The sequence below is a fragment of the Camelus ferus genome, chromosome 11 (genome assembly GCF_009834535.1).
Source record: "Camelus ferus isolate YT-003-E chromosome 11, BCGSAC_Cfer_1.0, whole genome shotgun sequence".
NCBI lineage: Eukaryota > Metazoa > Chordata > Mammalia > Artiodactyla > Camelidae > Camelus > Camelus ferus.
In genome coordinates this window covers 65,161,546-65,177,519 of record NC_045706.1, presented here as the reverse complement: position 1 = coordinate 65,177,519, position 15,974 = coordinate 65,161,546, and the positions used below count along the sequence as shown (strand labels likewise).

The 15,974-nt window shown below is 44.0% G+C and overlaps 1 protein-coding gene across 3 annotated transcripts; it reads right to left on the bottom strand.

The window, feature by feature from the left end:
* Positions 1–9,457: 9,457 nt before the first annotated feature.
* LOC116656686 (ral guanine nucleotide dissociation stimulator-like) lies at positions 9,458–14,370 on the bottom strand. 3 transcript variants are annotated; one of them, XM_032491798.1, is made up of 9 exons: positions 14,354–14,370; positions 13,892–14,124; positions 13,381–13,491; positions 12,554–12,747; positions 11,854–11,913; positions 10,715–10,908; positions 10,415–10,520; positions 10,053–10,146; positions 9,460–9,728 (listed from the first exon to the last, which is right to left on the bottom strand). In XM_032491798.1, exons 2-9 carry the CDS (start codon positions 14,027–14,029, stop codon positions 9,723–9,725), a joined length of 903 nt encoding a protein of 300 aa, XP_032347689.1. In that variant the 5' UTR covers positions 14,030–14,124; positions 14,354–14,370; the 3' UTR covers positions 9,460–9,722. The 3 variants fall into 3 exon arrangements, with proteins under 3 accessions (XP_032347687.1, XP_032347688.1, XP_032347689.1); XM_032491796.1 differs by lacking the exons at positions 13,892–14,124; positions 14,354–14,370 and having other exon boundaries at positions 9,458–9,728; positions 13,381–13,778; XM_032491797.1 differs by lacking the exons at positions 13,892–14,124; positions 14,354–14,370 and having other exon boundaries at positions 9,458–9,728; positions 10,415–10,514; positions 13,381–13,778.
* Between the last annotated feature and the right edge of the window lie 1,604 nt (positions 14,371–15,974).

Below are 15,974 nucleotides of genomic sequence, written 5' to 3'. Positions count from 1 at the left end.
GAAGCAGAGGAAGCCAGTCACAGTACGAAAGAAAAAGGAAATAGATCTGCTGAGAGGAACATGGGTAACAGATAGTCTGATCCCTCACCAGGTCCCTATTCCCGAGGTCTGTGTTAGCTTTGCCTCCTGCAACCTTAAAAGAAATATCTATGTATTTTGCTGAAGATAGATTTCTACTAATTACAAGGAAAGGAGTTACAAATCAGTAAACTTATACACACACACACACACACACACACACATACACATACACACAGCACTTCCAAAAAGGATTCGAAGTAGCTATATCACAAATAAAATAAAATTATTTGAAACACTAAAACAAATGAATCAAATAACACAATGGCCTGAAAGTGAAGATTTTCATATCATGCCAGAAAAAACAAATTAAGAAAATCCTCCACAGTCACCCCTAAGCTTCCTAGAAGTCAAAGCAAAGAGGAAAACAAGCTACAGAGTACATGCTGTTCTTTGAAGTCAGCACTGCAATTCAGCATCGAAAGACCAAAGTGTGTACTTTGAAGGGAACCATGTATTTTTACAGATACCACTATACAATTTAATATACATTATTCATGCCACATATGTGTGTCTATATATAGATCTCTAAATAGCTTTCTATTTTATATTTACCCTCAACTAAATCCTATAGCATATAGTTAAGATATATTTCTAAGAGAAAAAAAATCAAAGTCAAATAACCCAAAAACGTAGTTTATTATTTATCTATGGGACAAGGCTAAAGAATTTTGAGGGTTGATAGTTTAACCTCCTTAAAAACCAGAACAAGATTTACAACTCATTTGTAGTAAATAAAGTCTTCTTGCCTATCTCTATGTTATCTTTCCTGATTCCATTTCCCCTTTTGTCTGCTTTCCTCAACTACTCACTTCAAATTATATTTTACCTTGTCATGCTTTCTATGTTTAGAAACTGTCTTAAATTCTTCCTGGAACTATGTAGAATCTACATACATGCATACATACATAAAACATATATACATAGTGCACATACATAGGCCAGCAGAAAATGGGGAACTGTCTAAACGGATCCCCACTTAGCTTACTCGTTAGGTTAAGCAATGTTCTCCTCCTCTTCTGTAAAACATCTGGCTGTTGCCTAGGACACACGTACTCCCACTGGAAGGTAACTTTGTATTATGCAGACACATATATTTGGCTTGAGTCATACACAAACTTACATCGGTTCGGTTTGTTCCAAAGCTGGTTTCATAGTGTGCTGCTTGTTATTTTAATAATCTAGTTAATTAAACTATATTTATGCTTGTGGAATGAGAAAGTGAAGAGAGATACCTAAAAATAAATCAGCTTAAGGCTTCAGAAAGACTTGGTACAAGCATCTTGTTTTAAAAAAAAACTGTCAAATTTTCAAAATATATTCCAAATCTAGTTATTTCTCATCATCTCCACTGGTACTGGCCTGGTCAAAGCCAGCATCTTTCATGTGGATTACTGAAATCACCTCCTCACTGGTAGCCCTGCCCCTTCTCTTTTGCCTTTGAACCTATTCCCAGCATAGTTGCCAAAATGCAACTGTGATTGCAAAAGCCAGCAGGCCTTTGCACTGTCTGATCCTCCTGCTAGAAGGCTCTTCCCCACGTCATAGATTCACTCCTCTCCTTTAAATCTTTGTTCAGTGTCATCTATTCAGCCAGGTCTATCCTGAATTTCCTAATATGACTGCAAACACTTTCCCACATCCCTAGTCCCCTTTGCCCTGATTTTCTTTTCACTGGCATGTTCCACTTCTATTATAATACATCATTTACTTATTATTGTTTATTGCTGGTCTATCTGTCCTCATGATGTTACAATTCCAAGGGATACAGACAGAATACAATTTCCAAGGGAACATTCTGTTATCTGATCCACTGCAAGTGGCTAGAAGAGTGCCTGGCACAAAGTAGACTCTCAATAAATGTTGGCTGCACTAATTAACGCAGCTTGGAAAAGACAGCTGTAAAACGGACAGAGTAAATGAGTTAATGAAAACTAAGTCAGCTTATGAAAACCAATAGTATTTTTTTCTCTCTATCAGCAATAACAAATTAGAAAAGTAACTTTTAAAATTGTTTATTTTACAATAGGCACAGAATTATGAGGAATTTTCTTAGCCAAGAGTCTAAATGGCTTCCATGAATAAAACTTTAAATTGGAAAATAAAGACAAAAAGGATTATCTGAATAGAGATATTTATATCAGGTTTCCCCTAGATTAATTTGTAAAGTCAATGAAACCCTAATACAGGTTGCATATGAATATTTGAGAAAATCAGTAAACATACTCTCTATGGAGTGTGTGTGTGTGTGTGTGTGTGTGTGTGTGTTGCACAATAAGGGATGATGGATAGCTGTCAGCTTTTAAAAGAGGATTAAATGTTGAGACTTGCCCTCCCAAATATTTAGCCATACATACCACAAAGACATAGATCAGAGCGAAAAAAATATATACTATTGTGATGTTGCCAGAGAAACACAACAATGGATCAATGGTACAAAATAGAGAACTCAGAGAAGACTCCTAATTTACAGTAAAATTGGCACCACAAATTAATTGAAAAAAGAAAACAGTTTTTAGAAAATAAAGTTTGGAAACTAATTCACTGTGTGAGAAAAATAAAACTGTATTTCTACCTAACACAACAAGTAACGCATACTACAGATGGACTAAATACTGAAAGTAAAAGATAAAGCTATATTTGTAACAGAAAAAATTAAAGAATATCTCTATGATCTAAGGGCAGTAAGGGACTTTTTAAAACTTCAAAACCTGCATCATAAGAAAACATTTTAAATGTGACTACATAGAAAGTAAGGATGTCTGGTCAATGAAGAGTTCCACGAATAGACAGGCAAATCAGAGACACTGGCAATGTCTAAAACTGCCAAAGGACGAGCGTCTGTAGTGCAGCAAGGTCTGTGAGTCAACCACAGTCATACAGGATCAACACACCTCCACTGGCCTAGCTGAGCTTGAATGTGTGGTTCCAGGGCTCACAGAAATACAGTCATTAAGTAGGTGATGACTTTAGTGTTCTTTTTTGTTGACTAGAAGGCAGTTCAAGTGGTCTAGAGCAGCCCTATACAAACTTTAACACAAACACACACACACACACACACACACACACACACACACACACACACACACACACACACACACGAATCACCTGGGGATCGTGTTAAAATTCAGATCCTGATCCAGCAGTTCTAAGGTGGAGCCTGCACTTATGCATTTCTAACAAGCTTTATGTGGCACCAACAGTAATGAACTGCGGAGTACAATTTGAGTAGTAGGGATCTCAAAGTACACGGTGAATTTTGCATAATCACATTCGTAGCTGTTTAAGTGTTTGAAAAAGCTGACAGTTGAGTCCCTGAAATTCTATACTACAGAACTGGAAGTGATACCTAAACTAGTATCATTTTTTACAGATATAATTATCAAGCAAATATTCACTTGTGTTATAAAATATAGTTAAATTATCTTTTATACCTATCTTCAACTTTGTTTCCACTGTGATATGTTAGAAACAAAATGTAGTCCCCCAAAACTACATAAGTTAAATTGTAAAATGAATTTAGTGCTATCCATCTGCCTGCTTGAAGTCTGCTCCAAATTAGAAATGCATTTTTGTTTTAATAAGTATTTAGTTCTCCCTACCCCACCCTTAGCAATTGACTAACATTTTAAGAAAAATTTAAAGAACAATCCTAGAATATAAATAATAAGGCCGTGTTCTTAGAATAGAGGAGGATACCATCTTCTTTGCTGATTCTGATAAAAGGACTAGTATCCATTTTAGGCACAAACAGAACCTGTACAAATAATGTCTTTATGAAATTCATATATTACTATGTAAATGCTAACATCTTTTCACTTACCAAAGGCAAAGATATTTTTAATTAAGCAAATGATGCCAGGTTTATTAATGCAAAAGAAACACAATTTGTGAATGTTAGTTTTTCTTCATTGTGTCTTCCAGGAAATAGTCACTATTCAGCTATAACATATATGATAGTTAATTCATCCCCAAGGCACTTATTGCTGTTCCATGGATAGGTATAAATTATAAATTTATCTAAACATAATTCTATCAGCATCTTGAAATCAATATTAAAGAAATGCTACTTGAATTTGTTCAAATATTGAAAAGTTAACTGCTATTTCCTTTGACTTAATGAATTTTATGCAGGATCTTAATCAGTGCAATGTTAGACTTTTCTTTGTTTCTATCACAGGCATATCTCATTTTGTTGCACTGAGCTCTATTTTGCTTCATAGATACTGCATTTTTTGATTACAAAAATTATCCCTGCTACACAAAACAAACTTGCTGATTCAGGAAGACTACTCTCTTGAAATTTGGAGTAAACTGAATTTCTATGACCAGAGTACAAAACCTGACCACAACTTTACTCTTCTAAATAAAATTGTAAATAAAAGCCTCCAGAGGAAATAAGTACACATACACCAGTTCTACTTTACCTTCTAGGGAAAGTAATAAAAGATGATACTACTGTATTTATTCTTTCCAGCATCTCTATTCTTGAGTAATCTACAGTAGCACAGAATGTATTCTGGGACAGACATGAATCTAATCACGGGCCACGATGGTAATGTATCACAGTTGTTATTGTGCATAAGATGCAAAGCAGATCCAAACCATCTCAAGTTTTAGTGGAAACTGTTAAGCAGGGATCAGGTAATTATCCAGCAGGAGGCAAGTCCAGCTTGGAGAGTCATTGAAACCATCTCTAGCCACTTTTCAAAATGTGTTTTTAAAGTGCAGTCCTTGAGGCTTAATTCTCTTAAATTGGACAAAGTAATTTAGTCCAGTCTACTGAAAGATGAATTATTTTTCCAGTTGTTTAATTTCTGGTATAATTCTTTCAAAAATTCTGTACCAGAAATAGCTGATTCTGTATTCACTGAAGGAAACCTTCCTCCAAACAAAACCATCCTATGTAAGTGCATTTTCTAGTTTTTCTAACATTTGGATGCCATCTGTAGCTTAAAAATACCTCTGCAACATGCTCCTTTCTGATCACGTTCAGAAAAATAACCTCTATAGACAGACGTCATGACTCAGTGAGCGTGTCTAAATACTACATTCTCAGAGGCATTTCACATTGCAACCACTGGTGCTCTCCAATAACACAGCACCAAAACACTGACTTAAGGAAAACAGACTGTAAAACCTATGACTTATACATTTGACTTCCTGTGAAAGCAGCAAGTTAAAAGACTAACAAATAAACAGAAACAATAGCCTAAACAGTCCTCTGTTTCACTAGTTACACATGTAATGTTAATCTTTGGTGAAATTGCCAAGCCAAACTTTGCTTTATCAACTCATTTAGGAGTTTGTGTCCAATATGGCTCCTCTGGGAAGTACAGGGATAATCTTCGTTCAGCAGATTGCTTGTTATCTGGGACAAGTTGGGAGGAGAGAGTATGTAATCTGATAAACTGTCTTTCCAGATGGTTTGCAGAAATTACTGTTAGCTGCGAGTTTGAAATAAATATATTGGCCTAAATATTCAAGATAAGCCTGCTGACTTACATGGGCTTTTGCAAGATAAATCAGTTCTAAGTATTGTACAGAAGGTTAGAATTAAGAAAAAAAAATATTTCTAACAAAGAAAAAGGATTCTATGAGGGGCCAAGGTCTAGTAGGACAGTGACACTGTGACCTTATAGAAGTTGCAAATAAAATTTTCTTTCATGATTATCTTTGATTTGACTTCATAACTAGATAGAGACATACATGTGGTAAAAATGAACTAAACAAACTCTTCTCTCTTTAAACACACTGGAGTACAATTTTATCAGGTTTTCTGATAAGAGGATAACATCTTTGGGAAAACAATTTATTCCCAACACCATGTTCCTTGCGGAAAAGTTCCGTGCCTTATCTTTGTATTCTTTACGATAACCAGTATAGAACCAAGTGTGCAATGCAGTAGGTCATTACTGACTATCTGGTCATTTCAATAAAATCACACTTGAGCACATACTTTATAAGATCTTTAGGTAACACTGAACTACAAAGGGAATATAAGACAGAAGTATTATATATTTAAAGCTTATTGTGTTATTTGGGCAACTAGGCTCACAAATATGAAATTGTTAAATGAAAACAAATCCAAGTGTAACACCCCCCAAAAATACTCTACATAAGCTATCTTCTAACTTTAGTCATTACAGAAGTTAGAAACATATCAGACAGTATGCAATTAGACATATAGATATAATAGAAGGAGAAGAAAAGCATGAGTCTTAAAGCTAGCAGAGAACATCAAAAGATTGGAATTGGATAAAGTTGGCCAGTGGGGAAAGTTTTCTACAGAAGATTAGAAAGGAAAATAGTAATAGAAACTAAGGAGCTTTTTCATGGAGAAATGACATCTGAGGGACCCTCACACCTTCAGGATACAGAGAGGAAGAGAAGGGCTGGGCCAACTGAAGGAGAAGCAGAAGTGGAGAAGTGTGTGAATAAATGAAGTGCAACAGAAGAATGGAAAGAAGACTGCGCTGACTAACCCAGGGTTTATACTACAAATATTAAAATAGGAGACACAGCAAAATACATAAGCTGAGGTTGAGTCACAAAGGTTTCTCAGTGGTAGGTAGGGAAACTTGAAACTTACTCTTTGGGTAAAAGGAAATTGCTAGAAAATTTTGATCAGATGTGATTTCTAAAAAGTAGCTTTAATTAAATTTAATCCAAACATAAAAATGCAATTAGATAATTCTGTGTGGTTAGAGGATAGATTCTAGGATGAATGAGTAGCAGTCATAGGGAGAGGAGAAATATATAACAATTTGATTTAACTGAATGCGGCATGGAGTGACTTAAAGGTACAAATACCCCATTATTAGCTCAAAGAATCTTCTACTTACTGGTCTGGTTATGGGGGGAAAATCATGCATCAAACTGATATTCTGAAACACATTTTAATTTAGACATTTAAGGAATGAGAAGTAGAACATGATTGCAGATTCTGGGTATAGGAAGATCAGCTAGGAGGCCATTCATAGAATCCAAGGTTAGGTGACGTACCCACTGTACCACTATTATTTATTCTACCAATGTCTATATGTTTGTGGTACTAAATGATTTACGTACATTGTCTCTTTTAGCCTTTTCAAGACTGTATAGAGTACACACTATTTCTCTCCTTATATTGCAGATAAGATGTGGAGTGATGGGAATGAGAGAGGCACTTGAAAGGACAAAAGTGAGGTGATTAGGACGTTACAGGTGATAAAGTAACGGGCTGAGGTTACTTGATATAACTTGATATGCTCCCTACTCTGCAGGGCAGCGCATCCCTATATGATCCACAAGTTGGTATTTACTAGCTGTCAGTGAGAACTGAATTTCAAACGACACTTTTATCTAATAATTTGTTTTTTCCTCAAGATGCTTGATAGTGGATTATCAGTATCATCAAAAATATTCATAAAATATCTCTGGGCCACCGGCATCATAAAGTATCTTTTGGTCACAGGTATCAGAGGTGCTGGGTGAGGTTCTCAGAAAAAAAAAACAAACAAACCAAAAAAGCAAAATGTTGAGGTACAAGGCTGAAGCCTTTGGTATAAGCATTTAGCGCAAATGACTGAAAAAGAAGTGTCCGTGAACCTGCTCTTTTATTGTACACTGTTGAGGGACTGATTTACTTAATTCTTTTTAATGAGTTAATACATAATCATCATGTTGTTTGAACTGTTAAGGCTAATGCCAGTTTTTTTTTTTTGTTTTTTTTTTTTTTGCAGCGTCATTATCTTGCTGTTGACTATGATTTTTGGAAACAGGAAGTAGGCACATCACTTATTTTAAGTACACTCTGCTTTCTCCATCTTTGCCGCTGTCAGGCTGTCACTGAGAGTGAGGACGGGTGGATTGAAGGAAGAAGTGAATGAATCCCAGAAGGAATGAGTGGAGAGTGAGACACGAGGGGGGAAATGGGTGAGTGCCGGTCTGTCTGACAGTCATGACTGTGTAAATCAAGCATCAGGGGTTAGTAAGAACGATTATCATGAGTAATGAGAAGGCAAAAACCTCTGTGGTTCGGTGTTGTGTCCTGGCCATCACCGGCCACCCTACCAGGGCTCAGGAAGCCTGAGCTGAGGTAGAAAGGGCAGAAAAATACCTATATACTAGTCACTCATATCCATCTGCGTAAGAAGAATTGTGCACCATGAACAAGTGGGAAAGATTCCTGGAATGCAGGGTGGCTTCACCCTAGAAAAATGCATGAGTATATACTCCATTCCATTAACAGTGTGAGGAGAAAAAACAGGATCATCTCAATGAATGCCGAGAAAGAAATGGATGAATTCACCACCATCTTCTGAATTTCATGGAAACATGAGAAATTTAAAGGGTCATATACACACAATGTTTTTTTTTCAATAACTCTAGCCCAACTGGATAATAACAATTTTTAGAAGTATCACAGCATTATATACTGCGTTATAGCACAATATCACTTCAAACTGTTCCTCGTGCTGTGCGTCAGGTCTTTTAGAGCCTCATCAGAGAAATGGCTCCATTTAGTAGGGATGCTCACTGCAAGAAAAACATGCTTCCTTTATGCCATCGAATTTAACATTGATTGTTCAAGAAACCCCCCCCCCCCCATTATGACAGTCATGCAGAGCGGTATTTCTCCATGTGGTGACTGATTCCTAAATTCAGTCCCATAGTGAAACTACAGGTCTGTAGGATCTAATATTCTGACTTTGGATCCCTGAGGGAGTCAGAGGTGTCCCCTGAGACCGAGAGTGCAGAGCCACACAGTAGGAGAGTCAAGGGGGCCAAAATGGTAACAGAAGTGAGAGCAGATGGTGAGATGTGACGTGGGAGATGCCTGGGATCATGGGGGCCTGGCTGAGGGGCTCTGTGGGAAGGTCTTCAGGATTAAAGGGCCTGGCAGGTGAGGAAGGTGCCTATGTATGATGACCTCATGTCAGGAAAGCTCCAGGAGAGGCCCCATTTCAAATAAATTCCCTAACCTGTCCTATCTTCCCTCTCAACTGTATTCATTCAGCAATACACGTCCATCTTCTTGGCCAAGTGCTGGGCTGGAGACTTGTAATATACTCAAAACCATGCATAGACTCTGCTCCCAGGTGGCTGAGCGTTCGTTACAATACAATCCAGGGAAAGCCGTTGTAGGTAGAGGAGCAGGTAATTAAAATCAAAACCTGTCCCTCTCCCACAGTTCTTATCATCACTGTTCTTTCTTCTGACACTTTAGGATACACAGGATTTTAGCAAAGCCCCCCAGGCCAAAGCAGACTCAGTGCTCTGGGGATAGAAGTCGATGAGGACCCACCTTGGCTGTGCTGAGAGATCTTCCCCGGTGAGTGACTCCCACTGAGAACTACTGCCGCACTTCAATTGTCTCCTAGGGATTCAGGGACAACCCCACTGTCCTGTGAGCAGACCTCTTTCTACCCAAATCTACATCACACACACACAAGGCAACATGAATTAAAATATCTCTACTACATTGCACTGATTGTCAAAGTCTTTTATTTAAATAGATATTTACAAACGCAGACGGTTGGAGGGAGAGAGGAAGGGACAGAGGTGGACACAGATGGGGGCTGGACACAGAATAACACATGTCTGTGTATCCCAAGGGACAACTTCCACTCAGTGGCTGAACTTCTGTTTGTGAATTGAGCTTAGACCTGAAATGAGATTGAAGAAGAAAACCAAACCTCTATAGCTTAAAGAAATCCTCACTTTCTAAAACATGTCCTGAGGAGGGCTAAATTGGGAAGGAGCACTTTGGAATGGAACAGTGTTTCTCAGAAGCAGTGACACCCCTCCCTCTGGTGGCCGTATGGGGAATGGCATGTGAGCTGCTGGCTCCATGGATGTCGGACAAACAGGCAACATTCACACAAACACAACATCAGTCTTACTGCTGGACAAAAACAAATCCTCTAAGACCAAAATTTGCTGTTGCCTTCTAAGTCCTTGTCTTGATCATGACATGACCGAACACTTACCAAGGGTGGGGTCTCAGGGAGTGTTGATGGAGGCCCTGAGCTGGGCCCTGGGTCCACAGCAGACAAGAGAGAGGAGGCTGCTGCCTCACAGGACCTGCAGGGAGAGAGTGGAAACGTGCTGGGGTCACTTGTCCACATCCCCGCCCTGTGTGTCTGGTGCAGAGGAGTGAGTCTATCCAAACAGAGACATGTAGGGCACTTTGATGTTTATATTAAGAATAAAACACAGACACAACAGGCCGCAAGGAATATGTTATCACCTCTAAGAATAATCCGGAATTGTAAATCACAGACACCTCAAGAACAGTGGGCGTCCCGGGCCTGAAGGTGACGGGAGGCAGCAGAGCCTGACTGATACTTACAGCGCGTCCCTCAGCTCTGGCTCTGGCGCTGTCGCAGGCAGGAGAGCTGGAGCTGGCTCTCCATCCAGAGGGGCTTCCCCAGCGGGTTCTGGAGCAGGTGCTGTAGCTCCAAGAAGGGAAACTCTCATCAATAGGACTGCTTTCCCACGTGTCTCCCAAAGCCAGGGGAGCCCTCACTGCTACTCAATCAACTCTCACTCCCTGACTCCACCCCCAGGGAGTCTTCCCAGACTCTGCTCTGTGGGGTCCAGTGCCTTCCCCTCCCCACCCACCAGATCCCCCACCCTGCATCCTGCTCACCATCACTGTCTGCCTCTGGGAGCTCCAGTTGCTCCAGCTGTGCCAGGAGGAGGTGGGCCTGCTGCTCCAGGTCGGAGCCAGGCATGCTGAGCTCTACGTAAGCGACAATGGTCTTAAGGCATGGGAATTCTGGAGGCTGGTGGAAATCGTCTGGGTACTGGAACAGCCAGGTGCCCAGGATGGAGGACATGGCCCTGGGGGTAGTCAGGGGGACACCAGGGTCAGAGGCTTGGCCTTTCCTACCACGTTGGGCTCCCAGGGTAGCCCTGCGGGGACCTGGGCCTTTTTGCCTTTGGCTCCTGCCCATCCAGAGGCCGGCTCTGCTCCATGTCCCATCTCAGCTGGCAGTGTGGGCAGAGGCGGGCTTGGACACAGAGGAGGGGCTGCTACCAGCCTTCTGAAGGGACAGCCCTGGCTCAATGGCGTGACCACCTCTCCACCTCTTCAGGGACACTTGTCACACTGCTGTGTCCCTCTCCCTGCCCCTCCCCACTGGATGGCACATCTGTGAGGACATGCAGGCTGTCTGCTCTGGGCACTGCCCACTAAGGAACACGGGGGCTGGTCCATGAGTGTCTGACCCAGGAAGGAACAGGCAGGTTGTGTCGGCTGCCCAGGCTGCCCACGGGCCTCCTCGCTCCACAGACTTTAGCTCCTGCACCTGCTGGCTGCAGAATCCTCCAGAGACCCTGCCTGGGTCTCCTTCTGCCCCTGCCACTCAGCATCATCAGGATGGGCTCAGCTGTCCCCTGAGGCTCACTGGGTCCCCTGAGCACCAGCTGAGTCCCCACCATTGAGGCTCCACTAGATGGTGGGCAGGATGCTCTCCACCCCTTGTGTTCTGTGCCTCCCAAAGTGCATGTGGGCAGGGATGGGATAGATAGGGGATGCTTGTGGGTTTTCTTCAGTTTTGACTCTGTCCTCTGACCTCCCAGCTGCCCCTCACAGCACCACAGTCCCATCCACAGCTCTCTGGGTCTCGTCTCCTCCTTGCCAGGGGAAGCCCTAGGACTTCTGCTCTCAAACCAGACTCACTGGATATGTGGGATCCAAGATTCTGCCCACCTCTGCCCAACCAGATAGCCCAGAGCTACACACACTGGGGAAGGAGTCCCTCCCCCTTCAATCAAGAGACTCACTGTTTCAGCTGGTGCAGGGGTCCCCCGTCCTCCTCAGTAAAAGGGAGGATGCATCCGTATCTAGAGGAGAGCAGGAAGGCGTCACATGGACTGTCCCGAGCACACTAGCTGGATGTGCTGTCTAGTGTGACGGTGTGACACCCGAGAGAGTGGAAGCCCTGGAGGGCAGGGCTGATGTCTGCTCGATGCATTAAATGATGGTTGTTCCTAGAAAAGCCCCTGTCCCTGGGGGCCCTTCCTATACATTGGAGGAATGAGTGAGTGAGCCCACCTGGCCCCACAGCGCACATCTGAGTGGGCCTGGGACCCCACTTGTCCCTCCCAGGGATCCCTGCTCTCACTCTCCCAGGACAGGGACAGCTAATGGCGTCACAGATCCCCCTTGAAATGGGAAAACAGTTCCACCCAAGGCCAAAGTCCCAGTGACATAGGAGGCAGAGGCTTCTTCATGTGCAGGAGGACGATGACAAATTAGCACAACCACAGCCTTGCCAAGCTGCCCTTTCTGTTAGCCAGGTCCCCAGAAAGCACCTTCCATGAAGGTCTCCCTCTGTTCCTACCCTCCTAGGGCCTGATCGTCTCTTGACCTCAGTGTGCAGAAGGGGGCAAACTGAGGCTTAGGGAGGTAGAGGAACAATTCCTCATGTCACTGCTAGTAGGTGGCCGAGTCACCAATGTCCCGTGAAGACAGAGTGCTCACCTTTGGAACAGATGGTCCAGCACGTGCTGGGTGGTGGCAAAAGTTCGATAATTGCCCAGAAATGTGTTCACATAGGAGGGGTGGCCGCCCAGGATGGCAGGCACCAGCTTTGCCACCAGCTTCTCCAGCCTGTGTCGCTGGAGGCTCCAAGCCCTGTAGGCTTCATCCCTGCTCCCTGATGGTCCAGCTCCCCCCTGGGGTGGAAAGAGGAGAGACGTGAGTCAGAGGCAGCACCGGGGACCCCCAGGCACTTGGGGCTGGAGATTAGACCGAATCCTCAAGCCTCAAGCTCTTGTGACTGAGGTGGAACAGGGGAGCCCTGAGCAGATCCAAGGTTCTCGGCATCACCAGTACAAGGGGCGAAGGGCGATGATGAAATGCATCAGTGCCTCAGATCCCTGTGTCAGCACCGCAGTGCCGGCCCCTCCCTGCATGCACCACTTCATCCCCGTGACTGCTGTCACACACCCCATTCTAGGGATGAGAACACAGCGGCTGAGCCTGGGGTGGGAGGGCTCAGGATCTTCAGGTTAATGTGGACACGTGGGGATGCAGAAGAAACAGGACAGTCTGTAGAAAAATGCGGAAACACCCTTGACTTAAGATGAACTGAAGTTCTGTCCAAGTCTCTTTCTGAGATTCGGACTCATATGTGGGCACTGACTTTGCGTCTGGCCAAGGCAGGGCCTGGGTTGTGACGGCAGATGGGGGAGACGGGGCATCAGATCCTTTGCCAGCAACTCCCTTAAGAGGCAGCCCAGGGGAGAAGCGGGGCAGCAGTGGGGCCTGGGGCTTCCTGGGTGTGGAGTCTCCTCGCTCGCACTCACCCTCAGCGCGTCCTGGGCTCTGCTGCTGTCGTGGGGCACCTGCGCCTCCTGCAGGGAGGTGGAGCGGGGTTCTCCATGGACCAGTTCCTGTCCCGTCTTCTGTGTGGAGTCCTGTAAATACAGTGCCCAGAGGCCAGGCAGGAGCCTCAGAGCCCTGTCTGGTTCTCCGACCCATATGAAATCTCCAGTCGTGACACACATCCACCACTGTCTGTACAGACATCCTCCAGGGACAAAAAAGCTGACAAAGTGGGAGCCTTGTATTCCCATTGACACAGAGAAGATGCCCCTCAGGAGTCCTCTTTCGCCCTTATCAGCCCTGTCCTTGGGTGCGGCCATGACAGGACCACCAGGTTACCAAGTGTTCAACAAGCCATTCCTGCCCAGAGGGGACACCTCCTCTCAAGTCCACCTTCAGCGACATGGAGATGAGGGAAAGCGGGCCTGCCCAGGGAGGGCCCCCAATGGAGGCCGGTCCCACACTGGCCTTCACCAGGCCACCCTGCGTTACCTTAGGTGACCTGCGCAAAATAGGCCACAGGCGTCTGGGTGGAGGGTTCCACAGACGCCTACAGCCACCGAAGAACCTCGCAGTCCAGGGTTTCCTGGCGGAGAAGCCCCGGGAGACCGGGAAACAAGAGGAGAACATCCTGTGTCTTCAACTGTCTCCAGCCAAGTGCGCTGGCTCTGGAGCCGTCACTAGAATGTGGGTGCCTGGTAACCAGGTTCCATTTCGGTTGGGGTCTGTGAAGGATGTGATGTCACTTCCTGGGGTCCACTTCCTGGAACCCCCTCCTCAGACAACACCTCCACACACTGCCCTCTGGGCCGCTTGCCTGCTCACGCCCTTCTCCACGTGAACCCGCATCTTGCACAGTTATAGCAGCCCCGCCGTCTCTAGAGCTGCCGGGGAGGGTCTGCATGCAGCTTTGAGGAGACGCCCTGGCTTCCAGACTCCACCCCTCATACTTACCTGTTCTCCATCCTGGGGAAGTCCTGGTGTCTGTCCAGGTCCGTCTGTCTCCCCACCTGCACAGTGGGAATGATTCTAGCAGGTTCTTCTAGGGATGTCCTCAGGCATATGCAGAATAAGACCTGAAAAGTGGAGGAGTGTTGTCATGTGTGGGTGATTTCTCCTACCCCTTTTTCTTTTTCTTTCTTCCTCCTCTGTGTTCCTCTTCTAATCCCACCCCATCATCCTTATTCAATGTCATTGAGCATGGGTCTCTATGTGTCTGTCTTTGTGTGTATGTGTATGTGTGTGTGTAATCCAGCACTCACACTGTGTGACCATCAGAAAACTGCCCCCACACAGGAGTGATGGGCAAGAGCATCCTGAGGTCACAGGGTTTCTAATTTCCAAAGCAAACCCAATGAGTGTGGCTGAAGCCCTGTCTAGGGTGTCACAGTTCACAACTCAAGGCCATGCAGGCAGCAGGGCTTGAACTAGGATCAAAGACAGTGTGTCTCCACTGTCCACACTCAGTACCACAGTGCTGGGGTCAGGGAGACTGTCCACTTCTCTGGTCACACAGTCTGGCAGGCTGAACTTCTCCGGCTGGACATACAGTGACCCAGGGACACCCGGACAGATGGTGGCTGTCATCACCAGACAGACTTGACAATCTCATTTGCTACTTCCTTTATGTTCCTGTCTTTAAGTGCTTCTCCCCACGACTGAGGCTGGCTGTCAGGTTTTATCCAGGCCCAATCCCAGTAGAAACAGAGGTGAGGTCACCAGGAACAAAAGGATTGTTAGTCAGCTGGAGTAACTCAGCTTGCTTGTAACCCCCTGAGAAGCACTTTTTCCCAGTGACTTCATTATAAAGTGGTATCTGTTTTGCAATTTGTTTAGATGCCTTGTATTATTTATATCACATTGTATTTATCCTTGTCTATCTTCCTGACTTCCGTTAGTATGACTGTCTCTAGGTTTCCTAGACATACACCCCAATGTTCACAGCAGCACTATGTACAACAGCCAGGACACAGAAGCAACCTAAATGTCCACTGACAGATGAGTGGATAAGGAAGATGTCGTATATGCACACAATGAAATACTACTCAGCCATAAAAAAGAATGAAGTAATGTCATTTCCAGTAACACGGTTGGACATGGCGTTTATCACACTAAGTGAAATAAGTCAGAGAAAGACAAATATATCACTTGCATGTGGCATCTAAAAAAGTGATACATATGAAAATATTTATAAAACAGAAACAGACTCACAGACATAGAAAACAAACTATGGTTACCAGGATGAAAGTGTTGTTGAGGAGGTTGTTAAAGTAGGAGTGTGGGATTAGCAGGTTCACATGACTATACACAAAATGCATAAACAACAAGGACCACTTTATAGTACAGGAAACTATATCCAGTAACTATTAATAACCTATAATGACAAGAATATGAAGAACAATATATATACATGTATAACTGAATCACTGTGCTATACAGCAGGAACTAACCCAACACTGTAAACCTGATACACTTCAATAAGCCATGGGGATGGAGAGGGCGCAGGGATCCCAGAGGACACACAGCTGCCCAGCCCTGATGGGGGTGGGGGCTGAAGGATGATGATGGGAGACCT

Excerpts from the sequence above, each read along its gene's own strand:
- LOC116656686 (XM_032491796.1), bottom strand. The coding sequence starts at position 13,719 with ATGGCCGCACCCAAGGACAGGGCTGATAAGGGCGAAAGAGGACTCCTG. Across the intron at positions 11,914-12,553 it reads CTGGACCATCTGTTCCAAAG|ATACGGATGCATCCTCCCTT; the intron begins GTGAGCACTCTG and ends GCTCTCCTCTAG. Across the intron at positions 10,909-11,853 it reads CCCCTGCACCAGCTGAAACA|GGCCATGTCCTCCATCCTGG; the intron begins GTGAGTCTCTTG and ends GACTACCCCCAG.